The 26,129-nt window shown below is 32.0% G+C and overlaps 3 protein-coding genes and 1 non-coding gene across 5 annotated transcripts; 2 read left to right on the forward strand and 2 right to left on the reverse strand.

The window, feature by feature from the left end:
* Positions 1-737: 737 nt before the first annotated feature.
* Positions 738-2,345, reverse strand: LOC125207558. Its single transcript, XM_048106950.1, has 3 exons — positions 2,244-2,345; positions 1,138-1,895; positions 738-1,044 (listed from the first exon to the last, which is right to left on the reverse strand). The coding sequence occupies exons 2-3, from the start codon at positions 1,875-1,877 to the stop codon at positions 963-965; spliced, it is 822 nt and encodes a 273-aa protein (XP_047962907.1). The 5' UTR covers positions 1,878-1,895; positions 2,244-2,345; the 3' UTR covers positions 738-962.
* Positions 2,346-5,799: 3,454 nt separating this feature from the next.
* Positions 5,800-5,902, reverse strand: LOC125208720. The gene has a single exon (XR_007174201.1). It is a non-coding gene; the product is annotated as a U6 spliceosomal RNA (small nuclear RNA).
* Positions 5,903-6,096: 194 nt separating this feature from the next.
* LOC125204900 (corepressor interacting with RBPJ 1) lies at positions 6,097-8,302 on the forward strand. Of its 2 annotated transcripts, none has more exons than XM_048103670.1 (5): positions 6,097-6,493; positions 6,633-6,644; positions 6,722-6,824; positions 7,505-7,605; positions 7,693-8,302. In XM_048103670.1, the coding sequence occupies exons 3-5, from the start codon at positions 6,727-6,729 to the stop codon at positions 8,247-8,249; spliced, it is 756 nt and encodes a 251-aa protein (XP_047959627.1). In that variant the 5' UTR covers positions 6,097-6,493; positions 6,633-6,644; positions 6,722-6,726; the 3' UTR covers positions 8,250-8,302. The 2 variants fall into 2 exon arrangements, with proteins under 2 accessions (XP_047959627.1, XP_047959626.1); XM_048103669.1 differs by having other exon boundaries at positions 6,107-6,210; positions 6,336-6,644.
* Positions 8,303-17,249: 8,947 nt separating this feature from the next.
* On the forward strand, positions 17,250-18,650 carry LOC125207175 (NAC domain-containing protein 2-like). Its single transcript, XM_048106403.1, has 3 exons — positions 17,250-17,501; positions 17,590-17,867; positions 18,001-18,650. The coding sequence occupies exons 1-3, from the start codon at positions 17,339-17,341 to the stop codon at positions 18,409-18,411; spliced, it is 852 nt and encodes a 283-aa protein (XP_047962360.1). The 5' UTR covers positions 17,250-17,338; the 3' UTR covers positions 18,412-18,650.
* Positions 18,651-26,129: the final 7,479 nt, after the last annotated feature.

Consider the following 26,129-nt stretch of genomic DNA (forward strand, 5'->3'; position numbering starts at 1 on the left):
AAATAAACAATCACCAAATCAAAGCACGACTAACCAACTAGTACATAATATATCAAATGAACATCCTCTAGTACATAATATGTCATAATAAGGTTAAACAAGGTTTTTACATGTAACAGAACAAGACATTCCATAGACACAACATAATTAAAATTTCTAACACAATAGTCAAGTTTTGAAAATAATCTATAAACAAAAAAATGGGACAATCAACACAACTAATCAGTTCATTTGTAGGTGAAATTAGAAGGTCAATATTCATAAGTGAATGAAAGCTTTCTGCTGGTCCAGACAGGGTTTAGCTAAAACAGAGATATCATTCAACAATTTACAAAATCTTAGGACATATATTTGGCATTAACTCCAATCCAATTCTCTGAATAAAGTTTTTACATGATCGTCAAACCGTCTTCCAATCCATGCTCCGGGAATAGAATTTTTACAAAATCGCTCGAAACTGCACAAAATAATAAAACATATATCAAATGAATATCCTCTAATCTAATAAGTATTAATTAACAAGTACTAAACTTACTTATTGCCCGTGATCAGAAAATTCGCGGCATTCACAACTTCGGGAATCAACTCTGGGATCATTTCGACAATGGCTGTGTGGGTGCCCATGGAACTATACACGCCCTGTGTAAGTTACAGATAAAATCAGTATTAAAGTGCAAAATATATAATAGTAGTAATTTATGTGTAGAAATACTGATATGTTCTATACATTCTCTGGTCTGATATGCTCTATGGCAGTTTCTCCAGAAACGAAGCTTGCCCATCCCTGTCTTTTGTGCACTCATGTCACGGTTTAACATATCAATCATAGTTCTTAGTTCCACGCTCCTTCACTTGTCTTGCCCAATCTTTGTTCACAAAAGCAGAGGCAACACTCTGTTGGAGGAGTCTAGATTCGCATGTTAACAGAATCCGATACATCATCCATCAAGAAATCAATCATTTCACCCTTCCTCCAAAATAATACTGGATTTAGATCCCAATGTGCACGATGAACATTCAGGGCTCAATTGAATTGAAGAAATCCTACATAAAGTTATAGAAAATTTCATGATTTGATATATTTTAATTCAAGACAGTAGAGACGAAGAATAGGGTAAGAGATATAACGATGCTTACCTATCTTCCAGTTGTTGTAGGCATAACACTTGTACAGTGCTTGGAGGGGAAGGAGGTTGACGTTCGGGATCTGATCGTATGAACGGATACGTTGTGGCATACTTGATTAAGTGTATAAGATCTTTGATGTCATCACTTTGCCGGCTGCATAGAGCTTCGAACGAGAGATTTTCAGTTTGCTTTTCCAAGCCGAATAGTACGCCCGTCACAGATTCATCTTGTTCTGAGATACTGATGGCAATTCCATTCGAGAGATTGCCATGACATTTACCATGGCAGTGAAGGACTCTAATGCCAGAAATTGTGGGACCAAAAATACTCTTAAAATCTGATTCAATATAATCCCACCAGCGCGTGGGAAGTCCTAAATCAGTATAGTAATCAACATGGTTCTCGGACTTTAATAACTTCATTTCTAGCCAGTCCTTGACTGTATAGTCTATTTTTTCAACTAGTGCAGTGGAGTTATCTGAGTCAAAGTGCTTCATCTCCAAGGTATTCGATTTCTCGATTCTATTGAATCCTCTATGAGCCATATAAGTATCATAGTCCATGTGTAAGCAGCTTATCTTGAAAAGACAATCTTCTAATAAGGCATTGGACATGGAAGTCTCGCCTTGCATGAAAGATTTATCCGGCTCATCATATACATTATATGCTACCGCTGAAGCTATCACCATTCCCGGATGTAAACTCTCGAACAAAAAATTCTCTGCTTCCATTCCTTGGAACAAATCCATTCAGTTTCGAAGAAATTCCTATTAACCAAAACTCAAAAATGTTATCACATTTTCCTAAATCTATGCCAAAACAGGAATCAGCCTACCAAATTGAGAAGCTTTTTATTCAACTACACAAATTTGTGTTATGAATTCAGTGTTAGAGTAGCATGAACACAGAAATATCCAACAGATTTAACCTAAATCAGAATGAAATATTTAACCTAAATAAAAAATACAGACACAATACGAAATCGTTAGCCCTAATCAGTCAGTACAAATCTTCAATTGAATGAAGAACAACTCATAGCAGGGAAAACAGAGGATGAATTTCGCGAAATTGAGCTACTTAGAGGTTAATTAAAGACAATTAAAACCGACTCGTACCGATTTCGACGGCGGAGGTGAGCTTAGCAAGGCGATTCAGCGGCGGCGATTTGCCCCTTCTTTTGGTGTTGCCGTTACAGAAGAAAATTTGAAAGGCATTTGTATACTATATATTATAATGATTATAATATAATTTAATGAGGAAATGTAAAATCAAAAGGAAAACATGAAAATAGGACTATGGATTATGGAGTATCATAAATATTATATTGGGAAATATAAATAATATCAAATTAACTTCTAAGAAAACTAGTATAACCCATCCACGTGCAATGCACTATCTATTTTTTTATTTAAACTTATTTTATATTATAAAATGATTTTATAAATTCATAAATATATTTATATGAAATCTGAAATAATAAATAATAATATATAAAATAAAAAATAATTATCAAAAAATATAAAATCAAACAAAGAAATATACTGAATGAGAAACAATATTATTATTTCAAGTTCTAAAATCACAAATTTATACAATAGCAATTTATTGTACCAATAAAAACTCATATAACCAAATAAATTTATAAACTTAAAATTTCACACAAATCACATATCATTTAAATCACTTTTAGATTTATACTACTTCATCCGTCTCATTCAAGATGATCACATTCTTGAGTGGCACGGGATTTTAGGAAGTGTTGTTAGGTGGAATAAATTAGAGAGAAAAAATGTAATTGAATATTTTAATGTGGAGAGAGGAGAGAAGGGGTTATTTCCATAATTGGAAAATGGTCATCTTGATTGAGACAAATAAAAAAGGAAAGATGGTCATCTTGAATGGGACAGGAATACAAAAGATCAATCACAAACACATGTCAATAAAAATAATGTATAAATAAATATTAGAAGATAGTCAAATTGATCAAAATCATCAACAAAAATACAGCAAAATAGCATGGAATATACAACTGATATCAATATGCATGCATGTAGTAGGAAAAAAAAATGGTTGCATACCCTAATAGTATACCCCGCATCGCCTACTTCCCCTGTAGCTGCTACTACCCATACCATGTTCAGGAAAGACAAATGAATAAGAGCTGCCACCAACCTAATATTCATATAGAGCACTACATGAAAAAATTATACATTCCGCCATAAAGACATGCAAGGAGAACAACATAAACAACAAATGCGGAAGATGCACCTGCACCAAAAATTCAAAGGCAAGATGTAAATGTAACAATAATACTATGCAAGACTAAAGCGGACAAACTCAGAGCCATCCATATTTAAATTAATCTCTTCATAATTTGACAACTATATAAATCTCAAAGTTAATAGTTTAGTGGGTAAGTGGCAATGAACGTCATTAGTTGGTAGTTAATCATGAAAAAAATGAAGAGTCATAGTATTAATATTTCATTTAGGTTACAATTTAATAATATAGTAAGTATATTAGAAAAAAAAAATTATATATCAATGGCATTCATGTAATTATTCTCAAAACTCCCCTTTTCATACAATTTAATAATATAGTAAGTATATTAAAAAAGTATTTTTATATTATCAATGGCATTCATGTAATTATTCCCAAAATTCCTCTTTTATATATTTATAGATAGATAGATAGATTATAGATAGATATATTTTCTGTTAGCGTAAAAATATACTGAGAATTTACCAAGTTTTTTTTTAATATTATAGTAGTACTTATTTTTTATTACATTGTAAAGTTTTAGTATTTAATTTAACATATACTTGCCCATCGTTATACATACGAATTGTGTATTTAAACTGTAAGTAACTTAAGATGGAGGTGTAAATAAAGAATTAATAAAACTGTATATAATATTATAGATAATTTAATTCATAACATTTTGAAATATTATGCAACCAACAATCACAACATTATTGAACAAGCACAATATCAGAACATATTGATTAATTCCTTTAAAATCCTTTCCCACTCTTTCCAGAATTTTACCATCATCTAAGAAACCATTCACAAACCCAAAGCTTCGTGAGTGCTGAGACCAAAATTGCATCATCTTCCTCGAACATGCCCATGTATAAAAAGCATGGCTTATTATTATCTTTACTACTTAAGTTAGGCAAAACACATTCTTAGGTCCTTATACTTCAATCAAAATGTTCATTAGGTCCTTGTACAATTTTTTCGTTTTAATAGGTCCTTATACTTTTCACAATATTTTTATCAGATCCTCGTACAATTTTTTGTTTTAGTAGGTCCCTATACTTTTATTATAACATTCATTAGGTCCTTGTACAATCTTTTATTTTAGGGACTTTTTTTACATTTATCTTGGATAATAATCTAAATTTAATTAAACTTAATGATCTTTTTAATATTCCATTGTTTAACTTAGCATAGTCTATAAAGATAATATCATCTTGTTATCCAATTATCTCAATAACTTGTAGAGAATAATAAAAAGATTAACCGTGATGATTCATGATTACAATCAAAGTTTTTTTTTTCAGAATAACTATCCGAATTTTCAATTGATTATTTATATTTATATTGAAAGATACGTTTCCCAATATTTATAATCATAAGATAAGTTAAATAATAAAAATAAAAGATTCATTAAATTTAATTTAATATAAATTATTATCTAAGATAAAAGTAAAAGAATATCTTAAAATAAAAAATTGTATAAGGACCTAATAAAAGTTATAATCAAAGTATAAGGACCTACTAAAACGAAAAAATTGTACGAGGATGTGATGAAATTTATGAGAAAGGTATAAGGACCTATTAAAACGAAAAAATTGTACGAGGACCTAATGAACATTTTGATTAAAGTGTAAGGATCTAAGAATGTGTTTTGCCCTTAAGTTATGATACTTTTGATTCCCAATATTATTCTTGTGTGTGTTCTATATTTTTCAAAATACCGTCCACTACAACAATTGATAAAGGTATTCCTCTACAATTTTTTGCAATTTCCTTCCCGATTTTCTCCAATTCAAGAGGAAAACATTAATCTCCAAAACCAAGTTTAGAGAATAAGATCCAACTACTTATAACCTCATCAAGAAATTCCATTTGATGGATATATTAATGACTAGTATTTAATTGTACCATTGTTCAACTACAATTCTCATAATTCATAAAGAAATAGTGTATCTCGTTCAAAGACTCAATATTTCACATATCATCCATTACACTCTACTCTACATGTTTCCATCCTTCCATCTCTTCTTCATTAAGCTTTGGACTATACAATTCATTGTACAAAGTACCCATCACATATTATCTAATCTATCATTTCGTGTTGTTACTAGAATTTTACTGCATGTTGTACCACACTAGAGACTGATTTACAAGTCGTTCCATTTGTTTTCCTCTTCTGTCCAAACAAAATCAATGATAAGAGAATTATTTTTCCAAAAACAAATGCTTCAAGTTTTTGTGCTACTATTGCCACTTAGCATCATTTGCATAGAAAAAATCTCCAACCAATCCTCTATTGAGAAATGTTGATGCTATCACTTATTATTGATGTTGTGGTTGTACCTATTATCATCTAAACATCTTTACCTTAATCAGTGAAAACAGGAACACCAGAAAATGTTGGGAAAAAAAAATTTGGACCATTTCTCGATTTATGCGTGTCATCCTTGCGCAGGGGCCATGCTAATCTTCTCTGTATCGTTCCAATTTTATCGGATGTCCCCGAAGGGACAACATATGAAGCTTGCTGATGTTAAATAAAGACACACAAAGCTCTACATTTTTCCGATGTGGGAATTTGAATCAGAACCATAATTTGGGCCTTCAAAATTGGGCTGGGCTTTGTTGAGTCGGTGCCAACTGCCAACATTTAATTCTAATGATTTTCAACCGAAAATACAAGTTCCAATCATTGACATAAAAAATGAATTAAGATAGTACATTTGTAGATTCATTTTTCTGTTGGAATTAGGCGGATTCATTTGAGAATTAAAATTCAAATAATCCGCTCCTATTTCTTTGGAATTCATCGAAAAAGCAGTTATTTTAATTCCTTGATGCTGTATTTCTCCTTTTTCCCCATAATTTCCAAACAGATGCTCTGTTCTTTTCATATTCACATACCAAGTGTTCGACGGAAGTTCCGAGTGAATTTTTTTTTGCAGAAACTGATAAGCAACTTCGAAGTTGGGAGAGGCGGCAATTTTTTACAGCCTGAAAGTTTCTGCAAATGTTGGCTGAGACAAGAGAAGAAGAAGAAGAAGAAGACACCAATCGCGGCAGCGGAGGGCGGTGATCCATTTCGGCTAGAAATCTGAGATTCGTATGAACATTTGAAAGAGAATTAGAAAATACTGTGATCATAGTTGTTTTCCTCTTTGATTATGATGAAAAACTTGGAGATCGTTTATTGATACTTATCGCTTTCGAATCCGAATTTCTTCTCCACGGATGATGAACAGATAAATTTCCAGGTAGTTTCTCGTGTTATAAAAAATGGAGGGAATTTAATCTCGTTATTTAGTACTAATCTGTATCTTATTTTTGGAAGGATCAATGGGGAATTCAGTTGGTTCGGTATTCTCTGGAGTTGGACAAATTGTTGGAAATATTTTCGGCCATCCTCTTGATTTCCTCTCTGGAAAAGCTTGCAAGTAATCAATCTCGTCTTACTCTAATTTCTTAAGTAGGAGTATATTTTAAATTCTCACGGGCTGAACCAAGCCTCGATTTTCAGAATTTTGAAACAGTAACTAGCGATTAACCGTTGATTCTGGCCCAAAACTGGGGAAAACGTTGGAAATCGATAAAAAAAACTGTTGGAAATCAGCAAAAAGGTGCCGGTTTTGAACTGGAAGATGAAACATTTTAATGCCAGTTCAAAACCGGAACCATGAATTCACTTGTTGGGCTGGTTATAGTTTTTCCCTTTCAATCTACACTAGATTCTGCCAATTTTGAAGCCGAATCATTCCTTTTGTGAGCTACATTTTGTCAAAATCCAGACCGTACGAACCAACTTCAATCTACAGTAGGTTCTGCCCATGTTTCCAGTCCCAGATCAAAAATTCGTCGAAGGAGTCAATCAAGTATTCGGACTCGAACCCATATTCAATGACTTATTATTATTTTGGTATCATCCATTCGTGTTTGGCTCGGTGTCTCTCGACATGCCTGGTGGATTTTGACCATTCAGACGGTCCTACATAAGTCTCTGTCTCTAGATTCCACGATAGGAATACGACAGTTTCTTGATCTAGGGTGTTAAAATAGAACACTATTCTTGACTGAATGAATCAAACAAAATCTCATTCTAATTTAAATCTCAATGCAGCTCAGTATGTGCACCAACATGGGATTTCATCTGTTACATCGAAAACTTCTGCGTGGCACAGTTGTTGAAGTTTGTGATGGTGGCAATCTTGGCCTACTTTGGTAATAACTTCCTGACTTTTCTTGATAAATTAGACATTTTGTTCCAACTAACAAAATTGATCTGTATATCATTATATGCCTATGCAGTGCTCTTGTTCTTTTATTTATTGTTCAGCTTGGGAATCTGCCAATGCATTTGCCGCACGATTTGTCGCGTTATATGGTGCTTTTTCTCTAGCTATTTCTCGGCTGTACACTGCTGTTGCTCCTATTTCTGCCTCAAGCTTCAATCTTTGAAGCAGAATCGTAGGCGGAGGCGGAGGCAGAGGCGAGACATTGAAGCACCAAGCAGCAGTAGTAGTAGTAGTAGCAGCAGCAGCAGTAGTAGTAGTAGTGGTGGTGCGGATGAAGGTGGAGAAATGTCGACATTTGGGCCGCGTAGGAACGTGGAGTGTAAAAGATCGGAGTTGAGTAAGAGGAAGAGGTACAAAGAGGACCATATGAAGAGATCTTTGAGGGCTAATTCTCATCGAGCTGGCGTTGAGGTTTCTGGGAATTCTCGTCGTTTGAGTAGGATGAAGAATGTTGATGATCATATTCGAGTGACTAGGAATTCGAAATTCGCCCGCAAGGGGTCGAGGCATGGGGCTAGGCCTCATCGCGGGAGGCCTAGCCCTATGTTGGAAAGTAGAGTGACTGAGTGATGAGTTATGTTTTATGATGTAAATAATTATTCTATGGAAGCAATGTTGGTCAATGGTATTATTGTTGTGATCTATGGTAGCATTATCTTGCAATAATTCAAATAAAATTTCACAAATCATCAAGAATAATCAAAAAGAGATTACGAGAATGCAAATTCTTTGTTAGGAGTATTTGAGAGTAGAATGTGATGTATAAAAGAGTATATATAGTTTCAATTTTGCCATAATCGTCAAGCAGTGGAAATTGAAAACAACGGCAGTTCATGATTTTTACGACTAGTTTTCACTTTGTGGCAAAATCCAAAATTATATCAAAACAAAGATAAAGATAACAAAGAATGTTGATGATCATATTAGAGACCAATTTCCCAAAACAAAGACAAAGATAACGTCAATTTCTCCTCTTTGTCACGTGTAGGGCGTGTACAGTGTATCGCATCCGTCCGGCCCTATGTGTGCGTAGGAAGCATCGTTCCCTGCAAGCCTACTAGCTTTCTTCTCAATGGGGTCTAACGTATGCCGAAAAACGAAATGGCAACATTTTACGCTTTGAAATATTCTAATTGCATATGCATAATATATTGTTAATATGGCACATACGGGTATCATATTTGTGAGTATAAGGTAGGTGTTAAAGTGCATTATCAATTTGATGAAGGGTTTAGGTGCCCGTTGGGGCAACACAGTTAGCAACGGAGGGGCAGATCTAGCTGCAATTTGACGAAGATTCACGTGAACATTAAAACCAAATCTTAATTGTTACTTCAAATTCAATTTCACCTAAATAAAAGTCCTTGAAACAATTAAAAACAATGGTAAATTTCATGACTTATTAATCCATCTTTAAAATTGTTCACATGAGATGGTTCATTTAAAAACTTTTTTAGAGTTAGAACATAGAAACTTTCATAAATAGATTTATATCATCTGATATCACAAAACATATTAGTTCTTGACTCAACATCAATTTGTTAATTCATAAATATCAATTTCTGACTCAATATCAGGAACTAATATATCTTTTAATGCTAATTAGTACTATTACAATATCAACAAACAAACTGGTAGTATAATTTTTAATTCTCAGAATTCTCATTTAAAATTTTTCTCAAAGGAGTACATTATAATTGCACCGTCAGCAAGTTTATCGCTTTTATTATCAGCAAGTACATATGCCATATTCATAGATACCACATGACTGTATAAATGTCACAATTATAAACAATCTTTTAAATTCAACTATTTATATTGCGTGCTAAAGTGATTAATACTCCATGCGTCCCACAAAAAATGTCACACTTTCTTTTTTAGTTTATCTCACAAAAGATGTTACATTTCCCTTTTTTTTTAAGTTCTCTCTCATATGAATATAAAAATTATATTTTCTATCTTCATTTAGCACACAAAATAAAACCTCTTAAAATCTCGTATCGTCCCACAAGTGTAACATCTTTTGTGGGACAGGAGGAGTACTATAATTTTACACATGTGCATAGGCGTGCGTGCATGTGACTAAAGCATAAGTCATCTACAATTGAATTGAATTAAATTCAATTGAATTTGTCGGGTCTAAAATTATGGGATGTTTTGACCTTATCCTAAAATAATAATACTATAATTTGAATCTAAGTGTGTGAGTTTATTGAATTCACACACAAAAAGTGACATATAGCTAAGTCTAAAACTAATACTACTACTATATTTTGAAGCAAGTGTGTGAGTTTATTGAATTCACACACAAAAGTGACATTTAGCTAAGTCTAAAATAGTTTTAGGTAAGAGTATTTACAACATTATTTTTTCTTATACTTTATTTTTTCTTTATTTTAATTATTTATTATTACTACTTTTTCAAAACACTGAGTGAAAATGAAATATCTCGCTTATACTGAACGGAGGAGTAGTAATATAAAGGAACTTTAATAAGAAATAAGAATTGGACCAAATTTCAAGCATTGATGAATTATTTTATCACTTTTTAGTCAATCAACATATTATCCACGAGATTTTTATAATAATTTCAATTCTCTATTTATATTGTCAGTTCAGTATGATATGTTTATTTTTATCATCCGCTAGATATATATATATATATATATATAGTTGTATTCTATAAAATTAATATAAAGTGCTTTTAGACTTTACAAATAAGAATGTTGAAATTAAGATGACGGCTCAAAAGTCCAAACGTGACAATTATATATCTTAATCACAATGACTTTGAAGTAAATGAAGTGATCAAAAGGGTAATAAAATAAAGTAGGGGTGAAGTCATCATATACCCACCCATCCATATCCTTAAGCCATTGTTAATTATGCTAATTATATTTTGACTAGTGGGATGATGATTATGATCTTGCCCACCGTTTATACTTGTCAACACATGATTAAATTTATTTATTATCTATTGGTTGAGTTATTACATTATTGGTAACTATTGATAGTAATTTAATTTCGGTTGAAAAGTTGCGGCTGCTTTATGAGAGTAAAGAATCATGTGAGTCCCTAATAATGACAAAATAGGTTACCTGGAATTTTGGGAAAATACTAAAAGTTTATCTAAATTTTTTTATTAAATACTCCCTCCGTCCCCGAATACTTGACACAGTTTGTCATTTCGGTCCGTCCCCGAATACTTGACACAGTTCACTTTTTCCATTTTTGATAGTGGACCTCATATTCCACCAACTTTTTCAACACACTTTCCATTACAATTCTTAAAATCCGTGCCGGGTCAAACCGTGTCAAGTATTCGGGGATGGAGGAAGTAGTTTATTACTGTATTAATTATTAAACAATATACGAACTTTTATTCATTTTGCAGCTTTAACATGGTTCATACATGTGACCAGAAATTGAACAAAAATCGTGTTGGATCGAAAAGTAAGTAAATTTGTTTAACAAAGCCTTTATTTAAGAAGGGTGAATTATAAAAATGGTATTCAAACAATATAAATATGCATTTAAGGTATTTTTGTAAAAATAAATTGCGTTCGAGATATCTGGGCAATATTTAAATTCATTTTACCTACTATTTCACATTTTCTGTCTGATCTGCCATATTTAGTCTCTATGGCACAAAACTGATATTTTCTTTGTATATATCATGTTCTCTCTTTATTACTCCCTCCGTCCCGGCTAAGATGACACATTACTTAGTCGGCACGGAGTTTTAGGAGTTATTGGTTAAAGTGTTTAATTGGAGAGAGAAGGTGGATGTAAGTATTAAAGTAGAGAGATAAAGAAAGATAGATATTTTAATAGGAGTGAGAAAAAGTGGTTGAGTGTATTAATTGGAGAGAGAAAGTTACCAAAAAAGGAAATGTGTCATCTTAGTTGGGACAAACTAAAAAGGAAAACGTGTCATCTTAAGTGGGACGGAGGGAGTACTATATTTATTTATAATTTATATATCTCTTCTCTCTCTTCCCTCTTCTAATTTATTTATAATTTCTATTCTCCTATCGATCTTTTTACTATTTTATTTGTTTCTTCTTTATTTAAGTTAACTCAGACAGTATAAAATTGTTATTTATACTTCACATAATTAATACTAGTAGTTTCAAACATCGAATAAAAAAAATACATAACTGAAGAAAAATTAATTTCAAGTTATAGTTTTGTTTATATTCAAATTCAATTAAAATCAAAGGTAAAAATGTTCCAAAACAATTTTAAAGAAAGTAACCTCAAATGAATTAAAATATTGTTTAAATACCTCAAATATAATTTATTTATACAAAATACCTCAAATATAATCAGATTATAATTGAATGTGTGTTGATATGATATATATCAATGACGTGGAAATGAGAGTATAAAACAATAATGAAAAGGAAGAATTAAATTGTGATTGGACTTGATACTAGGATAAGTTACATTATTATTTCGTGTAGATAACTATGTCTTGAAGTGTCCAACCTTAAACAAATTAGCAGTTCACATTAAATCACAAGAGAGTGATGTTTTTTATATGAGACATTTACTTATATACTCCATATAACAATTTTTTTTCTTGAAATTTGGAGGAACTCGAGTTTGGTTTTTCTAAAAGATACAATTATGACTACATACACATTTTTTTTATAAAATTTAACATTTTCAAATTTGAGAACTAGTAATTACAATAATGTCATTTTCATATATATTTTCGTGACTTTTGTTTTATATGAAAATTTAAAGCTATATATAATTGAACGGTGTAGAACAGATCTTAGTTTAGAAGTAACGATTGAAAACAAAAGACAAGAAAAATCACATCAAGAATAGCAAGGCGGCTGCAACTTGATTTTTATAGTCAAACTGTCATTGCGCCAATCAAATATTCTAAATACTATATTGAAACAAACAGTGTGATAATATTGGAGGTTTACTTCATTTCACATGGGCAAAATCTCGAAGATCATCTTCTTAATGACAAAGATATAGTTACAATACCAGATGATCCTATTATTATCAAATAACACAGCGTATAGGTATCAATGACAGATCTAGAATCGAATGCATACAGCCTGAAATGAACAAACAGGAAAATAGAAGTATTTTTCTCTTTAATGAAAAGTAAAGTTGTGATTTAACAACACAATTTTTTTTATAAAAATCTCATTAGACATCTCGTTCACTAATTCTGCAAATGAAGAGCGGCCATGGGATTTTGCGACCGACCTTTATCATGCCCCTGCCCCCCCGTTGGTTGTCTCTGCCCCCGACCTTTATGTCGCTAGCTATGATTCGATATTTCGAGTCATTTTATGTTTTACAACTCTAGTGACATGAAGAACACTATGAAAGAATTCGGAAAATAGTCTCCTTCCAATATTTTTCATTTTATTCATCTATATTCTTGACAACTCTAGTAACAATAAGAACACTATGAAAGAATTTGGAAAATAGTCTCCTTCCAATATTATTATTCACATTACATTCCCTGTTATATGGCTTATGACTTTATTTTTTCTCCGTCTCTCACATAGTAATTTACCATTACTCAAATAATTTTCTATTCAAAGAGAAAGAAATCATTTTATCTACAAATAGTAGTCAAATTAGTGTACCTTCTCGTATCTTACTAATTTTATCTAAGCTCCTTCCACAAAAAATAATTTTTGTTGTAAAGAGCACATAATTTTTTACACTGAAGTATGTTAGTGGAAAATGAAACACGTCTTATTAGAATGAACACAAACATACATATCTAAAATAAAACTTAAACTAATTTTTGTGAACAACTTTAAAAGTAAGTCTATTTTTCGTAATCAGACCTCATAAGTGGTAATCCATCTGTCCCATAAGAATATCCATATTCTAATTTTAGAAACTTTTTTTAATAGAGTGAGAAATAATATTTTAATTAATTATTTTTACATCTCTCTTAACTAATTGTGCATTAAAATTTGTGTCCCAACTAAAATTGCATACTCTTGTAGGACAGAATGAGTATTATTCTCTCTTTTCTGAAAATTTGTCACTTATTTCTATTTCTGTCTGTACTCGAAAATTTGTCTCCTTTTACTTTGATTATTTTTTTTTTATAGTGGAGCTTGTATTTCAATAAATTATTCTCACTCATATTTTATTATAAAATTAATATTCCATAAAAGTAGAATTTACATTCTACTAAAATTTACAACTCATTTTTTATTACATTTCTTAAAACTTGTACTAGATTATGTGGTGACAAAGTATAAGGGATGGAGTATAAAATTCATATCGTTTAAAATATGACTCTATATTAAACGGGTGAGTGTGGTTGGCGCCTATTACAATGTGGGCGTTTCTAGTGAAGGTCTTGTCAATATACATTTATGACAAAGTCCAAAACAACAAAAAATTATAAAGCCGCAATTTTCAACTGAGTTCACTTCACTTGGACGATTCATGAAACTTCATGCGAATCTTCCTTCCGCCACATCAGCAAACCTGTCTTAATCCATTTCACCTTTTTTTTATTCCTCTTCTACGTCGGTAAAATATTGCATCTTTTAATTAATTAATTAATCTATATAAGGATATACAAATTCTAGCTTGTGTCGACATGTTTTAGAATGGTACTAAAAGGGGAAATGGTTGTTTTGATTTCAAGAACAATATGTTTTAATTTCCTTTTAGGGGATGTTTTGTTAGTATTTTAAATGATTATGCTATAGGCATAAAATGAAGTAAGTATCAACTGAGAAACGATCTCGTTTAAGACTCCACACAGTAGTATTATTCGTGAATTCTTTATGTTGCACATTTATTTTAATTCTATTTCTATAAAAATTATTACTTAAAGCTCTATTTTTTTTCTCTAGTTATAAATAAATGAATAAAATTAACATAGTGAATAATTTTTATGTGAGCTGCAAAATTAATAGCGACTTTTTAGGGTATTATATAGAGATAAATTCCATATATAAAATAACAAAGCTAAATGAAAGCATTGATCGATTTTCACAAAATGTGAGTATCATAATACTTATATATACCCTTAATATAAAAAGAGAGTATTTTTGCAAGCTTAATTATGATGTGTTCACTTTTTATTAAAAATAAAAATGACTCCATTACTATGCAACGTATCAAAATAACAATATTACTCTATTATTATAGAACAGAGGGATTATGATACTGATACGAACTGCCGTAATTTTTAGCGTTTGACTATGGCCTCAATAATTTTACTAGCAGACAGTAGGTCATCCAATGGTCATGTGTGGTTTGGATTTAAGAATCTTGTATCAACATTAGAAACCATGTCTTTGATCTTTTATCTATTAATCATTAATTGAGTCAGTCAGCTATTAGCCATTTATTCATTAGTCATCCATAAATCACATGTTTATGTTATTTAGCCATTTACTCATTAGTCATCCATAAATCTTATCTCTGATTCAGGTCACATGTTTCATTATTTATAAATCACATTTCTTAATTTGTTTAATTACATATTTTATACTTATAATTTATAAGTGTAAATTCTAATTAAATTGATATGCGACTAAAAAAATTACATATATTTCATTGAATCATAAAATGTAGCATTACTACAATAAAAAAAATTACATAATTAATACTCCTGCATAAATTACATTGCTGATAAAACTAAATTAAAGTTAATTATTCGCTGAGGGGATTAAAGTCCGCGACTCGCCACAATGGCGCCCTTCGCGACGGACGTCGGCACGCCCTTCCCCCGAAGGCCGCCCCTCCCGCGTCCTCACGGGACGTCCGCATCCGTCCCTCCACACCTTAATGGCAGACGTCTCAGGCGCCCTTCCCGGAAGCCTATCCGAAGGGTAACTGGAAGGATGCCGCTGGAGATCTCTTACATGTGATCATATGATTTCATGGTCGCTTAGAATTTCAATAGTCAACTTCATTAATGAACGATGGCGTGACGTACTATTTGATTACCTACTATACATACCATATTAATAAGTTAATTATAACCTCATATCTAATAATTGAAAATATGACAATGAACAAAAAAAAATTAGTGATATGAAATAAGAAAGTAGTACTTGTCAGTTAAAGAAGAGGTCTACAATCAAAGATCGACACATAGTTGGCCTTTAAATCTTTAATCATTGATGGTTGTTGCCACCACCGCTTTGAACCCGATTTTCTTATTAAATTAAGATAGTAGCTTATAGCTATGCCCATCTTTCACCATCTCTTTGACTTCAATACTTCAATATATAATTTATTTAATATGAGTACTAATATGTTTTTATTGCATATCACAGATGCTCCTATAACAGTACTCCCTCCGTCTCGTTTAAGATGACGCGTTTTCCTTTTTAGTTTGTCCGAACTAAGATGATACATTTCCTTTTTTGGTAACTTTCTCTCTCCAATTAATACACTCAACCATTTTTTCTCACTCCTATTAAAATATCCATCTTTCTTTATCTCTCTACTTTAATACTTACACCCACCTTTTATCTCCAATTAAACACTTTAACCAATAACTCCTAAAATCTCGTGCCGGCTAAGCAATGTGTCATCTTAGCCGGGACGGAGGGAGTACTTATTAGAGGACAAAGGAATCGTGAATGCGATAATTTTTTTTGTATTTTCTCTAATTTTAAGCGAGTTTTATAATTTTATTAGTAGAAAGTGTAAAACTTTTCCTATGCTGAAAATTGACATAGGTTTTACTGATACTCCTTTATTAGCATATTGTTTCTCTAGTCTAGAATATAAGAATGACCGTATTTTACTGCCCTCGTAAATTATTTAAAGATCCATTTGCCATTTTATCATGTCCACATAATTTTAGAAAAAATATCCATTTCTAATATGCAGATTTTATATTTTAATTTACTAATTTTTTTATTAACATTTTATTATAGAACTAATAGTAAAGTGCATGAAATATATATTTCACTAACTTATTCCATTCATTTCTCTTTATATAGCTAAATAATTTTTTAAAACTTGTGTCAAATTAAAATAGCAATTTAAATTGATGGAGGGAGTATCTTTTACTGTTCCTGCTAATTTCTTTTTTCCATCTCTTCATAGTTAATTAACATCTTTACTCTTACTATCTTTTGATAATAAATCTTGCATTTCACTCACTTATTCTACAAAATTTTCACTAAACTTTTTATAGAATTAGTATATAAAAATAGAATTTATATTCTACTAATTTTTTCCACCTAATTTTTATTAGGTTCCTTAAAATTTATATAAGGTCAAGTTAATTAATGGGGACCAATGGAGCAATTATATATTTATACAGAAACAAGGGTTAAAACAAGGGTCCAAATGCCACCGATTGCATGACCCTCCAACGTGTCACCCAACCCATTCCTCACTGCTCAAATCCGTCCAAAATTTATTGCGTAAGCCATGACAGAATCACACTACACTCAGACCCACCACTTGTCCTCGCGCCACGTGTCCCCCCGCCACCTTATCACCCACGTGTGTTCTAGAACCCGCCGCCCCTCCCCGCCACGTGCCCCCCTCCTATATATACCCCTCCCCCTCTTGCGATTTAAGTTTCACAAAACCCCTCCTCTCTCAATCCCCCTTTCCTCTCCACAATCCATTTCCCCCAATTTCCGAGAAACAGATATTTTTCAAATCAAAATCCTCCAATGGCCGCCGCCGATCTGCAATTACCGCCGGGATTCCGCTTCCACCCTACCGACGAAGAGCTCGTGATGCACTACCTGATCCGGAGATGCGCTTCTCAGCCGATCTCCGTTCCGATCGTCGCCGAAATCGACCTCTACAAGCACGATCCATGGGAATTACCAGGTATTCAGCTGCGAATTTTCATCTAATTTCCTCCGATTTCGTCAATTCGATTACCTAATTCGCCGCTGCATTGCTGATTGATACTCAGGTTTGGCTCTGTACGGCGAGAAGGAGTGGTATTTCTTCTCGCCGCGGGACCGGAAGTACCCCAACGGCTCCCGGCCAAATCGCGCCGCCGGAAGCGGTTACTGGAAGGCCACCGGGGCTGACAAGCCGATCGGTCACCCGAAATCCGTCGGAATTAAGAAGGCGCTGGTGTTTTACTCCGGCAAGGCGCCGAGAGGCGAGAAGACCAATTGGATTATGCACGAGTATCGCCTCGCCGACGTCGACCGCTCCGCTCGGAAGAAGAACAACAGCCTTAGGGTTCGTAGCTCTGAATCAACTAAATTATCGCTTAATTCGATTGAAATTGAAGCTAATTAAGCAATTGCAGCTCTGAATTAGCTAAATCATTGCTGAATTCGATTGAAATTGAAGCTAATTTTGCGATCTGCAGCTGGATGATTGGGTGCTGTGCCGAATCTACAACAAAAAGGGGGCGATCGAGCGGCGCCAGCAGCAGCAGCAGCAGCAGGGGAGCGTGATCAGCCGGAATATGCCGAAGCCGGAGGACGACGACGACGATCAGAAGCCACCGATTCTGAAGGCGGTGCCGGAGGCGACGCCGGTGGTGTACGACGACTTCATGTACCTGGACGCTTCCGACTCGATGCCGCGGCTGCACACGGACTCGAGCGGCTCGGAGCACGTGCTGTCGCCGGAGGTGGAGAGCGCGCCGAAGCTGGCGGAGTGGGAGAGGGATTTCCCGTTCGGGTTCGGGCTGATCGGGTCGGGGTTTCAGGAGGGGAATTATCAGATGGAGGCGATGCAGGAGGTGTTCGCGCCGTATATGAGCAAGCCGTTTTGAGCCGACGGCGCGGAGAGGGTTTGGGTCGCACGTGGCACAGGAGACTTGGGTCTATGAGTGTGCACGTGTGAGCCGTGAGGGGGTTTAATTAAGTCAGACAGTCATGTAATAGTGATTAGTGGGTAATTAAATTGTTATTTACAGTGTAATTTGGGTTGGTATAAAATGATGGAAAACATTACTATTATGGAAATGGAAGTGAGAAGTGTAATTACAAAAGGAATTTAATTTTTTGTTAATCCAATTTGTGAAGCTATAATACGATACTTAATTTAATATAAGAAATTCAATTAAAGAAAGGATAAAGAAGAATACTATATTTAGTTTGTCACTTGATTTTTTTCTTAGTTATAGCTAAATTCGGCGGGTTTCTATTACTTCCGCCATCGAAATATTTCTTGGTCAATTAATTTTTTCAACAAAAATATTTATTTGTCACTTATTGGTTTTCTTGGTTACACTAAATTCGCGGGTATCGTTATGCTACAATTTTTCATTTCAATAGAAAAATGTTAAGAGAAAATAATTCATTTTTATACAACTTTTCATTTCAATAGAAAATATTTTAGAGATTATGCCAATCGGTATCGACGTATATATGTATCAATGCAATGAAGAAATATTTTTTTTGGTACAGCTTTTTATGCTAAGTAGAAAAAATTTAAGAGATTATGTCCATATATATATGTCATTTTGGTACAATTTTTTCTATTCAGCAGAAAGAATTTAGAGATTAAGTTAAATGTATGTCAAGTTAACATTTAAATAAATAATTTTTGGAATAACTGATAGTAGAAAAAATTTACTAATGTATATGTCAAATTCGATGTAGAAATACATAATTTCTGATACAATTTTTTCTCGGTAGAAAAAGTTTAGAGGAGTATATGTCAAGCTGACATATGATTAAATAATTTTAGGTATAACTTTTTTTTAGTAGAAAAAATTTATCATCGTATATTACAATCCGATGTAGAAATATAAAACTTTTGGTACAACTTTTTCTATTCGGTAGAAAATGTTTAGAAATTTTGTCAATTGGTATCGATATATACTCAATGTGATGCATAACTTTTTGGTATAACTTTTATTTTTAGTAGAAAAAGTTTATCTTCGTATATGACAATTCGCTGCAGAAATATACGACTTTTGGTACATCTTTTTCTGTTTGGTAGAAAAAGTTACGAAATTTTGTCAACATGTGTTGATATACTCAATGTGACGCAGAAATAAATACTTTCTGGTACAACTTTTATTTTTGGTAGTAAAAGTTTATCGTCGTATATGACAATCCGATGCAGAAATATACAACTTTTTGTACAACTTTTTCTGTTCGGTAGAAAAAGTTAAGAAATTATGTCATTGTGTATCGATATTCTCAATGTGGCGCATAAATAAATTTTACTTTTTTGGTATAACTTTTATTGTTAGAAGAAAAAGTTTCTCGTCATTTATGACAATCCGATGCGGAAATATACAACTTTTTCTGCTCGGTAGAAAAGGTTTAGAGATTATTTACGTAGCTATTGATGTATATGTCAATCTTACGCATAAATAAATAAATTTTTGTAAAACATTTATGTCTAGTTGAAAAAGTGTATCACGCATATGTCAATCCGATGCGAAAATATATAACTTTTGGTACAACTTTATTCATTCGGTAGAAAAGTACAGAGACTATGTTCATCAATATTGAAATACTCCATCAGTCCCTGAAGAGTATGAATATTTGGTTCGGCACAGGTTTTAATGTATTACTTCATATATACTAGAACTTTTGGTACAACTTTTTCTATTCGGTAGAAAAAATTAAGAAATTATGTCAATATCTATCAATATACCAATGTGACACAATAATAAATATTTTTGGTAGTATAACTTTTAGTTTTAGTAGAAAAAGTTTATCTTTGTATAAGACAATTCGATGCGGAAATATACGACTTTTAGTACATCTTTTTCTGTTCGGTAGAAAAAGTTACGATATTTTGTCAATATGTGTTGATATACTCAATGTGACGCAGAAATAAATACCTTCTGGTACAACTTTTATTTTTGGTAGAAAAATTTTATCGTCGTATATCACAATCCGATGCAGAAATATACAACTTTTTGTACAACTTTTTCTGTTCGGTAGAAAAAGTTAAGAAATTATGTCATTGTGTATCGATATTCTCAATGTGGCGCATAAATAAATTTTACTTTCTTGGTATAACTTTTATTGTTAGAAGAAAAAATTTCTCGTCATTTATGACAATCCGATGCGGAAATATACAACTTCTTCTGCTCGATAGAAAAAGTTTAGAGATTATTTACGTAGCTATTGATGTATATGTCAATCTTACGCATAAATAAATAAATTTTTGTAAAACATTTGACTAGTTGAAAAAGTGTATCACACATGTGTCAATCTGATGTGAAAATATATAACTTTTGGTACAACTTTTTTCATTCGGTAGAAAAGTTCAGAGACTATGTTCATCAATGTTGAAATACTCCATCGGTCCCTGAACAGTATGAATATTTGGTTCGGCACGGGTTTTAATGTATTACGTCGTATATACTATAACTTTTGGTACAACTTTTTCTATTCGGTAGAAAAAATTAAGAAATTATGTCAATATCTATCAATATACCAATGTGACACAATAATAAATATTTTTGGTAGTATAACTTTTAGTTTTAGTAGAAAAAGTTTATCTTTGTATATGACAATTCGATGCGGAAATATACGACTTTTGGTACATCTTTTTCTGTTCGGTAGAAAAAGTTACAAAATTTTGTCAATATGTGTTGATATACTCAATGTGACGCAGAAATAAATACTTTCTGGTACAACTTTTATTTTTGGTAGTAAAAGTTTATCGTCGTATATGACAATCCGATGCAGAAATATACAACTTTTTGTACAACTTTTTCTGTTCGGTAGAAAAAGTTAAGAAATTATGTCATTGTGTATCGATATTCTCAATGTGGCGCATAAATAAATTTTACTTTTTTGGTATAACTTTTATTGTTAGAAGAAAAAGTTTCTCGTCATTTATGACAATCCGATGCGGAAATATACAACTTTTTCTGCTCGGTAGAAAAGGTTTAGAGATTATTTACGTAGCTATTGATGTATATGTCAATCTTACGCATAAATAAATAAATTTTTGTAAAACATTTATGTCTAGTTGAAAAAGTGTATCACGCATATGTCAATCCGATGCGAAAATATATAACTTTTGGTACAACTTTATTCATTCGGTAGAAAAGTACAGAGACTATGTTCATCAATATTGAAAAACTCCATCAGTCCCTGAAGAGTATGAATATTTGGTTCGGCACAGGTTTTAATGTATTACTTCATATATACTAGAACTTTTGGTACAGCTTTTTCTATTCGGTAGAAAAAATTAAGAAATTATGTCAATATCTATCAATATACCAATGTGACACAATAATAAATATTTTTGGTAGTATAACTTTTAGTTTTAGTAGAAAAAGTTTATCTTTGTATATGACAATTCGATGCGGAAATATACGACTTTTAGTACATCTTTTTCTGTTCGGTAGAAAAAGTTACGATATTTTGTCAATATGTGTTGATATACTCAATGTGACGCAGAAATAAATACCTTCTGGTACAACTTTTATTTTTGGTAGAAAAATTTTATCGTCGTATATGACAATCCGATGCAGAAATATACAACTTTTTGTACAACTTTTTCTGTTCGGTAGAAAAAGTTAAGAAATTATGTCATTGTGTATCGATATTCTCAATGTGGCGCATAAATAAATTTTACTTTCTTGGTATAACTTTTATTGTTAGAAGAAAAAATTTCTCGTCATTTATGACAATCCGATGCGGAAATATACAACTTCTTCTGCTCGATAGAAAAAGTTTAGAGATTATTTACGTAGCTATTGATGTATATGTCAATATTGAAATACTCCATCGGTCTCTGAACAGTATTAATATTTGGTTCGGAACGGGTTTTAAAATATTATATACTAGAACTTTTAGTACAACTTTTTCTGTTCGGTAGAAAAAATTTAAGAAATTATGTCAATATGTATCAATATACTCAATGTGACGCAATAATAAATATTTTTGGTATTATAACTTTTATTTTTTGTAGAAAAATTTTATCTTCGCATATGACAATTCGATGCGGAAATATACTACTTTTGGTACATCTTTTTCTATTTGGTAGAAAAAGTTACGAAATTTTGTCAGTATGTGTAGATATACTCAATCTGACGCAAAAATAAATACTTTTTGGTATAACTTTTATTTTTAGTAGAACAAGTTTATCTTCGTATATGACAATCCGATACAGAAATTTACAACTAATTTTTGGTACAACTTTTTCTGTTCGGTAGAAAAAGTTAAAAGTTTATTTCAATGTGTATCGATTTACTCAATGTGACGCATAAACGAATACTTTTTTGGTATAACTTTTAATTTTAGTAGAAAAAGTTTATCTTCGTATATGACAATCCGATGCGGAAATTTACAACTAATTTTTGGTACAACTTTTTCTGTTCGGTAGAAAAAAATTATTTTAATGTGTATCGATTTACTCAATGTGACGCATAAATAAATACTTTTTTGGTATAACTTTTATTTTTAGTAGAAAAAGTTTATCGTCATGTATGACAATCCGATGTGGAAATATACAACTTTTGGTATAACTTTTTATGTTCGGTTAAAAAGGTTTAGAGATTATGTTCGTAGCTATTGATGTATATGTTAATCTTACGCATATAAATAATTTTTGTAAAACTTTAATGTCTAGTAAAAAGTTTATCACGTGCTATATATATGCCAAATTGCCAATCCGATGCGAAAATATACTACAATTTCTGGTACAATTTTTTCCATTTGGTAGAAAAATGTTTAGAGACTATGTTCGTCCACATTGATGTACTATATGTCAATCTGGGGCAGAATTAAAAGTTTAGAGACTATGTTCATCAATATTGATGTACTATATGTCAATCTAGGGCATAAATAAAAAATTCTGCCTTTTCAAATCTCTCTTATCTATCTATGAAAATAAAAAATTAAATACGGAGTATATTATTACATAAGTCACTAGATAACGAGCTTAAATTATTTTATATGCATTAATTAAGTACTAGAATTTAAGATTGTAATCTAGAGCCAAAACAAATTGAGTTTTCATCTATCAAAAATTGACTGTTTTTTCAAACTCCTCTCTTATTTATCGATGATAAATAAATACTAGTAGCATATATTAACTATTCCATAGCCTACTGGTTCATGAATTATAATTCCTCAGTCATATAAGAGTATCCACTTTTGGTGGGATGCAGATTTTAATGTACAATTAGTAAAGTAAGAGAGAAATAGAGAGAAGAAAAAATAATCAAAGTATTATTAGTGGAGAATGAGTCTCATATTTGAGAGAGAAGAGTTAACAAAACTAGAAGTGCATCATACTCTTGTGGGACGAAGTAAAATGTAAAGAGTGCATACTCAGGAGTCAGGAGTATGCACTCTTTACATTTTACTCCCTTCGTCACTTAAAAATAGAAACTTTTTCCTTTTTAATCCGTCCCATAAAAGCATAAACTTTCTATTTGAGGAAATTCTTTCCTAATAAGGTGAGATCCATTTTTCACTAACATACTTTTCTTTCTATCTTTCTTTTATTTTCCTAATTTTGCATTAAAACATGTGTCGTTTCAAAAGTTTGTATTTATAGGAGATGAAGTGAGTGTTATTTTCTCTGGATTGATTAATTATTATTCGATTTTAATTAATTAAAGTCTAATTTAGTTTGGTTTACATATTTGTCACAATAAATTATGGGTTGAATAATAAACAAGGAGTACTAATCATTTTTTGGAAATTTAAATTCAATTAGGTGACTTGAATATTCCCTAAATCTTTTTTGAGATTTGGATGCACATTGGGTTACTGACTCACTCAATCTATTGCATTATTGATTGAAATGCATATTTAGTGACTCGAATTCTGATTTTTTATTGAAGGAGAAAGATTTTTTATAAATGTGAGACTTCAACGCTGACAACGCACATTGAGTTAATCAAATTATTGAAATTTGAATCACACATTGAGTTACTCAATCCTCTACTTAATAGAATACAAATATGAAATTTATTTATTTAAGATTCCCCCTATATTTGGATTTTCTCACTGTTCTTCTTTCGTCGCTTTTTCTCCTACACTATAATTAATTTTTGGTGCTAGACCAAATAAATTAAAACTTTTTAAAATTGTTAAATGATTCCTTCTTTATTTTGATTCAATTTCTTTTCATGTAGTTGAACCAAATAGTCATATCGAACACGGAATCAAGTAATTATTGCAGAATATAAATAATTATAAACAAGATAAAAAAAAAAAAAAAAATACAACAATTGTTCTGATAATAATGCAGTTAATTTAATGAATGTAACATATTTTTTTATTTTTGGCACAATAGTCAGCTTGATTATCCTGTCACCATTTATTAAGGTGCATGCATACACATGATCATAACACATGTTTTCCTTTCTTGTATAGCAAAATAAATGTGGTCCAAAAATGCGGGTCGGAGTTAGCTAGCTGGACTATTTGGCCCTAACCAACGTGTCAATCGGGTACGAATTTGGTGCGTGTGGTCCTTCCCATTTTGCACCTTCTTCCACGCAATTTCTTGACGTTTTTTTAGAATGATCGAATATTCGTAGTATCGCCACATCCCTCTTCCTACTCGGTTCGTGTTGATGCAATGACAAATCCAAGTGAGATTAGGGATCGACCATTCACCATCGGCCCTTAGAAAATTCCATTAAATTTAATTTTTAGAGTTATTGCCGCCGACTTTATATTATTGCAACTCCACTACAACATTTCAGAAAATATTGAGATTCACTTTCGTTCTTGCACCGCATTTATCTTCTGACGTTAGTGACAAATTTTTTTACTGTGTTTGGCTACTTGAGTTTGATTTTCTAGATCTGTGATTGGCGTAGACTTATATTATACACTATAGACTATGTGTTGATAATTAAATTGGTGGTGATTGTAATTAAAATTGGTACATGTTGTAATAATGTGATGATATAGTTATATAATCTGAACATTTGCATTTAGTCAATGTTTTAAAAATTGGACCGGACCGGCCGGTTCAACCGGTCGACCGCAAACCGAAAGGCAGTTCGGTCCGGTTTGCCTCTAAAAAACGTCTGTAGGTTGACCCGTCCAGAATCGGTAAAATCGGCCGGTTGAACCGGTTAAACCGCTAACCGGGAACCGGTTTATCTCATTTAAATATTTAATTATTTATTAAAATAGTATTTTACTTGGATAGTGCGGCTTTGCTTTTAGATTAGTTTTACACTTACTGCATTAAGTATTCTCGTGGCGTCCCTTCCACTTCCCAAGCTTCCCACTTCCCAAGTTGTAGGCCATTGCTTATGTATTTATTTGTCTTTTTTATTTTTGAACTCAATATTTATTGTAAATTCTTGATGCAAGCTGACGACCATGCATGCCAATGTGTGGAAAAATACTTTAAATGCATGTGGCCCAAATCTTTTATTTTTGATATTTTTATAAGGCTTTTTTTATATTTTATTCACATATTTTATTATATATATTTAATATTATATAATATATATGTTTATTATATATTTCGGTTCAACCAGTGGTTCGACCAATAAACCGGTTGAAACAATGAATTAGTAACGACGCCGATTCG

Source organism: Salvia hispanica, chromosome 2 (genome assembly GCF_023119035.1).
Source record: "Salvia hispanica cultivar TCC Black 2014 chromosome 2, UniMelb_Shisp_WGS_1.0, whole genome shotgun sequence".
NCBI classification, from domain to species: Eukaryota; Viridiplantae; Streptophyta; class Magnoliopsida; order Lamiales; family Lamiaceae; genus Salvia; species Salvia hispanica.